General features: G+C 48.5%; 1 protein-coding gene across 1 annotated transcript; it reads left to right on the top strand.

Annotated features, from left to right (window-relative positions):
* The first annotated feature begins 230 nt into the window (after positions 1 to 230).
* On the top strand, positions 231 to 11,598 carry LOC116506563 (serine protease 57-like). Its single transcript, XM_032214375.1, has 4 exons — positions 231 to 373; positions 4,571 to 4,715; positions 9,126 to 9,386; positions 11,446 to 11,598. Exons 1-4 carry the CDS (start codon positions 231 to 233, stop codon positions 11,596 to 11,598), a joined length of 702 nt encoding a protein of 233 aa, XP_032070266.1.
* Positions 11,599 to 12,540: the final 942 nt, after the last annotated feature.

Below are 12,540 nucleotides of genomic sequence, written 5' to 3'. Positions count from 1 at the left end.
AGGGTCGGAGCTGCAACAGAAAAGGCTCTCCTCCGTGTAGTCGCCAGTCGACATTGACTGGCGGATGGGATTCGGAGGAGGCCCAGTCTGTGTGATCTTATCGGTCGGAGGGAGGTAATACGCCCAGTCGCCTTATACTCCGGAATGTACGGTAGCTTAGTCCTTGACAATCATTTCCTCCCATTGTGCTTCTTTGTGTAGGTCTTTGTTTTGCGGCTGGGACCCGGAAAATGTGGGTTATTGGCGGCAAGGAAGTGAAACCCCATTCTCGGCCCTTTATGGCCTCCATCCAAGAGGAGAACAGACACGTCTGCGGTGGGTTCTTGGTGGCACGGAAATGGGTGATGACAGCAGCTCATTGTCAGATTCCCAAGTAAGTGAGAACTTACCCCATTCCCCACTCTAGCACTGATGATCTTACCTAGTTGGGTCATGAAACATCTGCAGGCCAACAACCAAGCTCAGAGAGCACCAAGGACCCCACAGCTTAACCCTGAGCTACAAATATTGCCGTCTATTGGTAAGTAAGTAAGGCTCAGTGGCTAAGACGCGGAGCTTGTTGATCAGAAAGGTCGGCAGTTTGAATCCCTACCGTTGTGTAATGGAGTGAGCTCCCATTACTTGTCTCAAGTTCTGCCAACCTAGCAGTTTGAAAGCACATAAAAATGCAAGTGGAAAAAATAGGAACCACCTTTGGTGGGAAGGTAAAATAGTGTTCCGTCCACCTTTGGTGTTCAGTCATGCCGGCCACATGACCATGGAGACATCTTCGGACAGTGCTGGCTCTTTGGCTTTGAAATGGAGATGGGCACCGCCCCCTAGAGTTGGGAACGACTAGCACATATGTGCAAGGGGAACCTTTACCTTCATTGGTAAGTAACAGCCACTGTGTGTGATGTGTGTTGCAACTAGAGGACAAACAGATCAACTTATTCCCTCTCAAGGGCATTGAAGTGAATCACTTGGTTGTTAAAGCGAATCTGCCTTTCCCATTGACTTTGCTTGTCAGAAGGTCCCAAAATGCAACCGTCATAAACAGGAACCAGTTGCCAAGCGTGTAAATTTTGATCCTGTGACTAGGAGGACGCTGCAACTGTCGTAAGTGTGAAAACCTGTCATAAGTCATTGAGTGGTCATTGTACATTAAAGATCACATTTAATTTCATTGTATAAGGTGCAATGACAATAAAGTAAACTAAACTAAGTCACTTTTTTCACTGCCGTTGTAACTTTGAAAAGTCACTAAGTGAACGATTGTAAGTCGAGGGTGTTAGGAATATAATCTAACAGTTGGGTTGGCAATATATAAATCATGTAACAATGTTGTACTTGTTTCTTTAAATCATACTGTAAAATGTGATTGGTTGTGTTTCCTCAATCGGCCATAAGAGGGAGCCAGAACGACTGTTAGCTCTCTATTTCGTTAGATACTGGTCTGATCTGATTTGAGTGTTTTGGAAGCTGGCTGTTAGAAAGTGCCGCGAGCTATTATAAGTTTTGCAATTGCTAGCAAACTTTGAGTTCTGAACTGATTATATGATACTGGACTATGTTATTTTGATTATCCCTTAACTGAAAGACGTTGATGACTGACTGTCTTATCCATGTATGACTTGGACTGTTTGATGGACTCTGATACCTCTATTTCCACGAAAGTAAAAGCCTACTTAAACTGCAGTGTCTCTGTATGCGGGTTTGTGTGTTCTCCAACACAACTCTCACAACGCTTCTCTGAACGTACTCGCTCTCCAAACGGGGAGCTTACCTAACAGAGGGTTACCTGTACAAAGGAATCCTCCACTTTTTAAAGGGGACTCTTGAAATGCCCTCCTTGCTTGGGTATATAAATAAAGTAGATTTTTAGAATCCGAATCGGATTCTGTTTGGGTGAAGCAAACCAGGCTGATGGATCCGCCGACATTTATGGCTAAAATAACTGTGAGTTCACTAAAGAACCGAACTCCAGGTTGTATGCAGTTATACAAGTAATCCTCGACTTACAACAATTCGTTTAGTGACTGTTCAAAGTTACAACAGCAGTGAAAAAATGTGACTTATGACCATTTTTCACACTTACGACCTTTGCAGCATCCTCAACAGAGGTGGGTTCCTACCGGTTCAGACTGGTTCCATCAAGTAGGTAGTAACTCAGCTTGCCATACCCCAAACTGGTTCTATTATCAGTGGCGCCATCTTGATTTTCGATTCTGCGCATGCGCAGAACAACCATCATTACAAATCCCCCCCTTTTCTAATGTGCGCATGCGCAGACCGTTTCAAGTGCAGATGCGCACACGGGTGGAGCATTTGTGCGCTGTACTGGCAGTAATACCAGCAGGAACCTACCCCTGATCCTCAAGATCATGTGATCGAAATTCAGATGCTTGGCAACTGCTTCATATTTATGACCGTTGCTGTGTCCCAAGATCAGGTGATTCCCTTTTGCAAACTTCTCACAAGCAAAGTCAATGGGGAAGCCAGATTCCCTTAACATAAGTATCGGAACTGGACTCCACCCCTGCAGATCCAGCCGGGACACAGGGGAATAACTTGGTAGACCATCTCTGGGTTGAGTTTCAGGATGTTGCCTCCGGGGATGTGGACAAGGCTATGCGAGCTGTGAGTTCCTCCACCTGCATACTGGACCCGTGTCCCTCTTGGCTGACTGCCAACAGCAGAGAGGTGACACGAGGCTGGATCCAGGCGGTTGTTACCGCCTCTCTTCGGGAGGGATACCTCCCCACCGCGCTTAAGGCGGCGGTGGTGAGGCCCCTCCTGAAGAAACCGTCCTTGGATCCAGCAGTTCTTAACAACTATCGTCCAGTCTCCAACCTCCCCTTTCTGGGGAAGGTTGTTGAGAAGGTGGTGGCCTTACAGCTTCAGCGTACCTTGGAGGAAGCTAACTACCTTGACCCCTTCCAGTCTGGCTTCAGGCCCGGTTACAGCACTGAAACCGCTTTGGTCGCATTGACCGATGATCTCTGGAGAGCCAGAGATGGAGGCTATGCGTCCATCCTGGTTCTCCTCGACCTCTCAGCGGCTTTCGATACCATCGACCATGGTATCCTTCTGCGACGACTGCGGGAGGTGGGGGTGGGCGGCACTGTTTTACAGTGGTTCTCCTCCTACCTCTCGGACAGGTCGCAGTCGGTGTTGGTGGGGAGGGAGAGATCGTCCCCGAGGCCCCTAACCTATGGGGTGCCGCAGGGTTCGGTTCTGTCCCCCCTGCTATTTAACATATACATGAAACCGCTGGGCGAGATCATTCGAAGGCACGGGATAAAATACCACCAGTATGCGGACGATACTCAGTTGTATCTGTCCGCCCCGTGCCAACTCAATGAAGCGGTGGACGTGATGAACCGGGGCCTTGAGGCTGTTAAAGACTGGATGAGAGCTAACAAACTGGTACTCAACCCGGAAAAGACCGAGTGGCTGTTGTGCTTTCCTCCCAAAAATTTGGCTAACGTTCCACCAATCAGGCTGGGGGGGCAAAACTTATCCCCCTCAGATAGGGTCCGCAACTTGGGAGTCCTCCTGGATCCACAGCTGAGTTTTGACCACCACTTGTCGGCTGTGACCAGGGGGGCATTTGCCCAGGTTCGCCTGGTGCGCCAGTTGCGGCCCTACCTGAACCGGGAGGCTCTCACAACAGTCACTCGAGCCCTTGTGATCTCTAGGCTGGAATACTGCAATGTGCTCTACATGGGGCTGCCCTTGAAGAGCATCCGGCGACTTCAGCTAGTCCAGAACGCGGCCGCGCGAGTGATCATGGGCGCACCACGGTTCGCCCATATAACACCAATCCTCCGTGAGCTGCGCTGGCTACCTGTTGATCGTCGGGTGCACTTCAAGGTCTTACTTACCACCTATAAAGCGCTCCATGGTAGTGGATCTGACTATTTGAGAGACCGCCTCCTCCCAATCACCTCCCTGCGTCCCATCAGATCGCACAGAGTAGGCCTCCTCCGAATTCCATCCGCCAGTCAGTGCCGACTGGCGACTACGCGGAGGAGAGCCTTCTCGGTTGCTGCTCCGACATTATGGAACAACCTCCCCGTGGAGATCCGTACCCTCACCACAGTCCAGGCCTTCCGCACAGCCCTTAAGAACTGGCTATCCCGTCAGGCCTGGGGATAGGATTACTCTCACCCCGCCCGAATGTTGAGTGAATGTTGTGTTTTTATGATCAATTTTCTTTTAATCACGATTCCTTTCTTTTTAAGTCTTGTCTTGCACTCCCTTCCCTTCACTGTTGTAAGCCGCCCTGAGTCCCCTCAGGGAAAAGGGCGGCATATAAATTTCCAATAAAATCTAAAATCTAAAAAGTATCCACTGCAGTGAGTCACTTGACAATTGTGGCAAGAAAGGTTGTAAAATGGGGCAAAACTCACTTAACAGCGGAAGTTCTGGGCTCAATTGTGGTCGTACGTCGGGGATTGTATTGCCGTGTTTCCCGAAAGCTGAGTTTCACTTGAGGAGAGGTGATGTTTCTTCTTCTTGTGGAAATTGTCTTACGCTGTAGGGATGGATATTGCCACTTCTAATTTTTCCCAATGTATCCTGGCAGGGGGTCCGCCCGGTTTCGTGTCATCCTCGGTGCCCATTCGCTCAAGACTCAGGAGGCCTCCCAGCAGATCTTTGGCATCAAGAACTCCATTGCTCACCCGCTCTTCAATCCCGAGGCAGTGAAAAACGACATCCGTTTACTGAAAGTGAGTGTGGGCAGAGAGGCGGGCATCCGTCTGTGTATACAATGGGGGGGGAGAAGAATAGCATCATATTATTTCGCCACCTCACGTTGCAAAGGAACCTGTTTTCTGATGAAGGCCTCAGTTAAAGGATATTAATCTTTTGTGCAAGATCCTAAAGCCAGGCTTCCCTCCCTTCCTCCCTCCTTCCCTTCCTCTCCCTCCCCCCTCCTTCCTTCCTTCCCTCCCTCATTCCCTCCTTCATTCCCTTCCCGTCCCCTTCCCCTTCCTTCCCTCCCTCCCTCCTTCCTTTCCTCCCTCCTTCCCCCTCCCCTTCCTTCCCTCTCTCCCTCCTTCCCTTCCCCTTCCTTCCCTCCCTCCTTCACTTTCCTTCCACTCCCCTTCCCTCCCGCCCTCCTTCCTTCCTCTCCCTCCCCCTTCCTCTCCCTCCCCCTCCCTCCTTCCTTCCCTCCCTCCTTTCCTTCCCTTCCCCTTGCTTCCCTTCCTCCTCCCTTCCTCTCCCTCTCTCCTTCTTTCCCCCCTCCCTCCTTCCCTTCCCCTTCCTTCCCTCCCTCCCTTCTTCCCTCCCTCCTTCCCTTCCCCTTCCTTCCCTCCTTCCTTCCCTCCTTCCTCTCCATCCCCGTCCCTCCTTCCTTCCTTCCCTGCTTCCCTCCCTCCTTCCCTTCCCTTCCCCTTGCTTCCCTCTCTCCTTCCTTCCTCTCCATCCCTCCTTCCTTCCCTCCCTCCTTCCCTTCCCCTTCCTTCCCCCTTTCCTTCCCTCCCTCCCTCCTTCCTTCCTTCCTTCCTTCCTTGGTGAGAGGAAGAGCTGTGGAGGTGCAGGGGTTAGTAGGCAGTATTGCAAGCTAATTCTGCCAACTGCCAGCAGTTCAGTCCTGCTTGGCTCATGATTGACTCAGCCTTCCATCCTTCCGAGGTCAGAAAAATGAGGACCCAGTTTTTTGGGGTGACTGTAAACCGCTTAGAGAGGCCTGTAAAGCACTGTAAAGCAGTATGTAAGTCTATGTGCTATTGCTATTACTTCCTCCTTTCTTCCTTCCTGCCTTCCTCCTTTCTTCCCCCTTCGCTTCTCCTCCCTCTCCTTCTTCTCCTCCTTCTCTTCCCTTCCCTTCCTTTTCTTTCCTTGCCTCCTGTTTTAAATGTAGGCAGGGTTTTGCACAACCTATTCAGACAGATTAGTTATAAACCTTGCTCTTCATCTGCAAAAGTGATGCTTTTAAAAAGGTTTCACTAAGTGGTTTGCGCTAATAAAAATGTGCTCTTTTGCGGAACTGTTATTTGCTGCTGCAAAATAAAGTAAGATTCCGGTTCCTTAGTGGAGTCAGAATAAATGGCAAACTTTAAAAAGCATCTAAGAAACTACCTTGTACCAAATCAGCCAACTAATCTATCTACGTTCCGTTGTCTTCTAAGCTTGATTGGGGGGAAATGTTTCAGATTTCAGACAATCGGGGGCTGAAATACTAGTTGTTCATCAATGCAAGATATATTTTTCTGTCTCTCAATTCCCAAACCCCCACAACACCATTCTTAACACACTACCATGACCCCAAATAATTCATCAATACCCAGGGTCTGTTTTCCATTGTTCTGTGTATTAAATATTAAACACTAGGGGGCGATCCTGGCTTCCGCAAGGAAGAAATAATTGGAGGCAAAATGTGTGATATAATTCAGTTCCAGCAGGGTGGAAGTGCCTGATGGCTTCATAGATCAGGACACGTCAGAGAGATGGCCAAACATCTGGATGGTGTGGCAGTGGCACGACATTTGGTTGTTTTGAAACAGCTTCTGAAATGCTCCCCCTCAACATTTCTCTCTAGACCTCCCAATCCTTTTGGATCACTCGGCATGAACCAAACCGCTGGCCATAAAATGCTGGAAATAAAACTTATGTAACTTTGCAGGGAAAATAACCCTTAAAGAATAATGCAGAAAAGTGTGCTCCGATGGTTTGGGAGGGGGGATTGACATAAGCAACTTGGTGAGGAAAGAGTTTGAATCGGTGGGACTACATGGAACAGGGGTGTCAAACTCAGGGGTGGGTTCCAGCCACCATTACTACCGGTTCGGCGCCCGAAAATTTTGCCACCTTAAAAAAGGAATGAAAATGACATCTTTTCAATGAAGATTGTTCTGCGCATGTGCAGAACAGAAAATCAAGATGGCGCCGCCGAGGATAGAACCAGTTCAATCACGTATCCACCAGAGTTACTACCTATTCGGCCAAACCGGACTGAATAGGTAGGAATCCACCTCTGGTCAAATTGGATTTCTCCGAGGGCTGGATCAGCATTGTAGTTCTCCTCCACTGGTCGGCGGGGGACGGGAAGCAGGGGACGGGGGAGACGGGACGGACGCCTCCTGCAGCAACTTGCCAGTCAAAACGGGGCACATGGAGATGCCGCGAGGCCCCCACGTATCCCGTTTTTGGCCTGAATGGCCTCCCACAGCACTCTGCAGCCAAGAATGGACCACGCAGAGGCCACGCGAAGCCCGTTTTGGCCGACAGAGGCACCGTAGGCTGGACTTTTGATATTTCCAGGCTGGCCCCGCTGGCCAGATTTACGCATGCTGCAGGCCGGATCCAGTCTTGAATTTAACACCCCTGACATAGATAAATCCATGCAGGTAGTCCTCGGCTTACAACCACTCATTTAATGACCGTTCAAACTTAGAACAGTACCGAAAAAAAGTGACTTTGACCGATTTTCATACTTAGGGTAGTTGCAGCATCCCCATGGTCACACGATCCAAATTGGGGCGCTTGGCAACTGACAGTTGCACTATCACGGGATCATGGGATCTCCTTTTGTGACTTCCTGAATGGGGAAGCCAGATTCACTTAGCAACCGCGTTACTAGCTTAACAACTGCAGTGCTTCACTTAACAACCGTGGCAAGAAAGGTCGTTAAACAAGAAGCAATGGGTGGAAACTCATCAAGGAGAGAAGCAGCTTAAAACTGAGGAGAAATTAGAACAGTTAATCCAGTGGAACAGCTTGCCTCCAGAAGTTGTGAATGCTCCATTCGACACTGAAAGTCTTTTAAGAGGATGTTGGATAGCCATTTGTCTGAGGTGGTGTAGGGTTTCCTGCCTTCGCAGGGGGTTGGACTAGAAGACCTCCTCCTTGTTGTTTGTTTGGAGCAAGAGGAATAGGAGAAGAAATTCCTGCTGATGATGTTATCAAGTCTGGTAACGAAACGTCCGGAAACTAAATTGAAACAACGCTGGAAAGCAAGCCAATGCCAAAATCTAAAACCCAAGCTACAAATATTTTTTTTATTATTATTTCACCCATAAATCATATTAGATAAATGTCTGTCCGACCTCATAAGATGAAAATAGCTCCATCTTATGCTTCAGTCAATATTTATTCATTTATTGGTAAAGTTTATACATAAGAGGATGCTGCAAAAATGGAGTTGGGAGAAATAACAGAAAAACAGAGTTGGAAGGGACCTTGGAGGTCTTCTAGTCCAACCCCCTGCTTAGGCAGGAAACCCTATACCCCTGCAGACAAATTGTTGTCCAACTTCTTCTTAAAAACTTCCAGTGTTGGGGCATTCACAACTTCTGGAGGCAAGCTGTTCCACTGATTAATTGTTCTTACTGTCTGGAACTTACTTTTTAGTTCTAGGTTGCTTCTCTCCTTGATTAGTTTCCATCCATTGCTGCTTGTTCCTGCCTTCAGGTGCTTTCAGGTTGACCCTCTCTTCTTTGCGACTCATGCCTTGCAGATGAATCATTGCTGAAAGAGGCATGGTGCTCAAGGGGCTAAGACGCTGAGCTTGTCGATTGGCAGTTCGGCGGTTCGAATCCTTAGCGCCGCGTAACGGGACTGAGCTCCCGTTACTTGTCCCAGCTTCTGCCAACCTAGCACTTCGAAAGCATGTAAAAAATGCAAATAGAAAAATAGGGACCACCTTTGGTGGGAAGGTAACAGCATTCCGTGAGCTTTCGCCAAGAGCCAAGGTGGCGCAGTGGTTAAATGCAGCACTGCAGGCTACTTCAGCTGACTGCAGTTCTGCAGTTCGGCTGTTCAAATCTCACTGGCTCAGGGTTGACTCAGCCTTCCATCCTTCCGAGGTGGGTAAAATGAGGACCCGGATTGTTGGGGGCAATATGCTGACTCTGTAAACCGCTTAGAGAGGGCTGAAAGCCCTATGAAGTGGTATATAAGTCTAACTGCTATTGCTATTGCTATTTCGGCGTTTAATTATGCGGGCCACATGACCATGGAGACGTCTTCGGACAGCACTGGCTCTTCGGCTTTGAAGCTGAGATGAGCACCGCCCCTTAGAGTTGGGAATACTAGCGCATACGTGTGAGGAGAACCTTTACCTTTTACGTTGCATTGCTGAAAACACGATACTGGCCTTATCAGCCCATCTGTTCTTTTCTCTCTGTCTGCAGTTGGACCGATCCGCCATTTTCAACAAGAATGTCCGGAAGATCAAGTTACCTCACGCCTACACTGATCTTTGCCCCGGAGTCACCTGCCATGTTATCGGCTGGGGAGACATCTCCAATTATGCAACCATCCCCACCGAACTCATGGAAGCCAACACAACCATTGTGGACAGGAAGGCTTGTAATGCATCGTGGCAAGGACACGTCTTCAAGGGCATGATCTGCGCAGCCAGCACCAGTGCCGTCCTGCGTGGTTTCTGCTCGGTGAGCCTGGGGTGGCTTTCCCAAAATAGAAACTCAGCTAAGGAGTTTCAGATGCCGTGTTTGGTCAGAGACTGAACACAGCGAGGGGGAAATTGTGAAGTTGAGACAGTGCTTGACAAAAAGGTTCATGCTGTCATCCATCACCTCTTTGGGTTGATGGATTTAAACCAGGGGTATTAAATTCAAGGCCTGTGGGCTGCATCCAACCTGCGGTTTGCTTAGATCTGGCCTATGGGGCCGCCCTGGAAACAGCAATGGACTGGCCCACGGTACCTCGGTGTTTGGCCCTCCCGAGCTCCGTTTTCACTGGCAGAGGGTTGCAGGAGGCCGTGGCAGCCGAAAAGGGAGCTCGGGAGCCTGTTTTTGCTGGCAAAATGCTTGCGCCAGTGGTGGGTTCTGGGTGGTCTGGTTTGGGCATACCGGTGGTAGCTGGGACCAGCAGCCACCGTACAGGAACGGTGGTTTTTTTGTGCCCACCCACCCGCCTGCGTTCCTTACCTCTTTTTGAGGGAAATGGGCCAATTGCGCATGCGCGTACAGCGTATGGCGCCTGCGTGACCTTGCTGAGGGTCGCAGGGTGGTGGCGTGTGCATGTGCACGTGCCCGAGATGGACGTCTGGCCCCATCGCAGCGTACCGGTTGCAACGGGATCCGGAACCCACCACTGGCTTAGACCACCACAGGCGCCCCCGACATGAGTGACATCTGGCCACACCCACTCTGCCCACATCCCCCCAGCCCCCCACCGAGGTCAAACACATCGTGTTTAACACCCCTGTTTTTAACTGATTATTTATTAACCATCCCTATGGACCATGTACCACAAAGTATCAAAACAAACCGAAAATAATACAGGTGGACCTCATCTTACCATCACGATTGAGCCCAGCATTTCTGTTGCTAAGCGAAACATTTGTTAAGTGAGTTTCGCCCCATTTTGCAACATTTCTTGCCACACCTGTTAAGTGAATCCCTGCAGGAGTTAAGTTAGTAACACGGTTGTTCAGTGAATCTGGATTTCCCCATTGACTTCGCTTGTTAGAGGGCTGCAAAATGTGATCCCCATGACCCCGGGACACTGAAACCGTTATAAATAGGAGTCTCCAAGTGTCTGAATTTTGATCATGTAACCATGGGGACGATGGAACAGTCATAAGTGTGAAAAATGGTCGTAAGTCGCTTTTTTCAGAGCCGTTGTAACTTTGAATGGTCACTAAATGAACTGTTGTAAGTCGAGGACTACCTGTATAAACATGATGAATGAATGAATGAATGAGTGAGTGAGTGAATGACTTTGAAAGATTTAATCTACCCATGTTGATCATTACCTCTCTACCATCTGATTTTTAAAATTCTTTTCCCTTGATCCTACTGTCCTTGGGTGTTACCAGGGGTGGGTTCCTGCCAGTTCTAAGCTCTTCTATAGAAGAGGTTTCACAAATCTACAGTGCCGTTTAGAACCGGTTCCAGCTCCCTCCCCCCGCCTGTCCACACATCATCAAGATGAAGAGCGAGAGGAGGAATTCTGGGAGCTGAAGTCCACAAGTCTTAAAACTGTCAAGTTTGAACACTCCTAGGTTTTTTTTTTCTAAAGGGTTAGGGGTGCGAGGGTCTTGTAACTTGACAGCTTTAAGACTTGCGTGCTTCAAATGCCACAGTTTCTGAGCCAACATTTTGGTTGCTAAGCAACAGCGTTGTTAAGTGAGTTTCACCACATTTTACAAGTTGACCATGCCCACCCAGTCACCTGGCTGGTGAGCCACTCCCACCCGGTCACATGGCCAGCAAGCCACTCCCACAAAGCAGGCCACACCTACAGAAGAGGTTCTAAAAATTTTTGAAACCCACCACTGGGTGTTACCTAATCTATAATTATGGTTGGTCACACAGGCAGACAGATGGGTAGACTGGATTTGATATTTTTGTCCTTATTAATATTATTATTTGATGTTTAATGCCATGTTATTGCAACGGGGGGCATGGTGATGGTGCTTGAACCCATCTGCCCAAGGGCATTACTGAGTCCCTATACTTGACCCCTTTCTTCCTTCTTTTGTAGGGTGACTCAGGTGGCCCCTTAGTGTGCGGGAAAAACGTCCAGGGCATCGTCTCCTTCAACGGGAAGAGATGTGGCGATCGGTCGTTCCCGGATGTCTATACCCGCATTGCCAATTACATCACCTGGACCCGTTTCGTACTGCAGACCTTTTGATTGGTGGTCTTGGAAGACTGGGGGTGGGTGGGTTTCTCTAAAAAAGCTGACCTCTTTTGTGGGAGAGGAGAAACAGATTTACTCAGCTTTGTCCACGTCTACAACTCCCCAAATTTCTAAGCCATACACAGCCATATTGATGGGATGTTTTGGATGATGTATTCATCATCACACATCTGGAAAAATAGAAGGTTGATGTTTCATTGACAATTGGATAGATCTCCTCCTCCTCTTCTTCTCCTTCTCCTCCTCCTCTCCCTCCCCTTCTCCTCCTTCCTCTTCTTCCTCTGCTTCTTCCTCTTCCTTCTCCTCTTCCTCCTTCCATGTCTTTCTCCTCCTCTTCCCATACATTTTATTATCACTCTCTTCTTCCTCTTCCTCCTTCTTCCATGTCTTCCTCCTCCTCCTTTTCTCATACATTTTATTATCACTCTCTTATTCTTATTCTCCTTCCTCCTCTTCTTCCTTCTTCCATGTCTTACTCTTCCTCCACTTTTCATACATTTTATCACTCTCTTCTTCTTTTTCCTCCTCCTTGTCTTCCTTCTCTTCTTCCTCCTCCTCTTCTCATACATTTTAGTATCACTCCCTCCTCCTCCTCCTTCTTCTTCTTCTTCTTCTTCTTTTTCTTCTTCTTCCTCCTCCTCCTCTTCTCATACATTTTAATATCACTCTTCTTCTTCTTCTTCTTCTTCTCCTTCTCCTTCTTTTTCTTCTTCCTCCTCCTCCTCCTCTTCTCATACATTTTAATATCAGTCTTCTTCTTCTTCTTCTTCTTCTTCTTCTCCTCCTCCTCCTCTTCCTCCTCCTCCTCCTCCTCCTCCTCCTCCTCCTCCTCCTTGGAGTGTACTACAAACCACTCACCCACTTACAATCAGTAATGAATCAGTTAGGAATCTTGGAACAATTGAGTAAAGTTCAAGTCCTTCCCTGCCTAATTCC

Source organism: Thamnophis elegans, chromosome 1 (genome assembly GCF_009769535.1).
Source record: "Thamnophis elegans isolate rThaEle1 chromosome 1, rThaEle1.pri, whole genome shotgun sequence".
NCBI lineage: Eukaryota > Metazoa > Chordata > Lepidosauria > Squamata > Colubridae > Thamnophis > Thamnophis elegans.
The sequence above is the reverse complement of the archived record's forward strand: the minus strand, read 5'-3'. Positions and strand labels throughout refer to the sequence as shown.

What these genes read in the sequence shown, in the direction of transcription:
- LOC116506563 (XM_032214375.1), top strand. Translation starts at nt 231, where the DNA reads ATGTGGGTTATTGGCGGCAAGGAAGTGAAACCCCATTCTCGGCCCTTT. An exon ending in GCTCATTGTCAGATTCCCAA is followed by an intron (nt 374 to 4,570) that starts GTAAGTGAGAAC and finishes GTATCCTGGCAG; the next exon opens with GGGGTCCGCCCGGTTTCGTG. An exon ending in ACGACATCCGTTTACTGAAA is followed by an intron (nt 4,716 to 9,125) that starts GTGAGTGTGGGC and finishes CTCTGTCTGCAG; the next exon opens with TTGGACCGATCCGCCATTTT.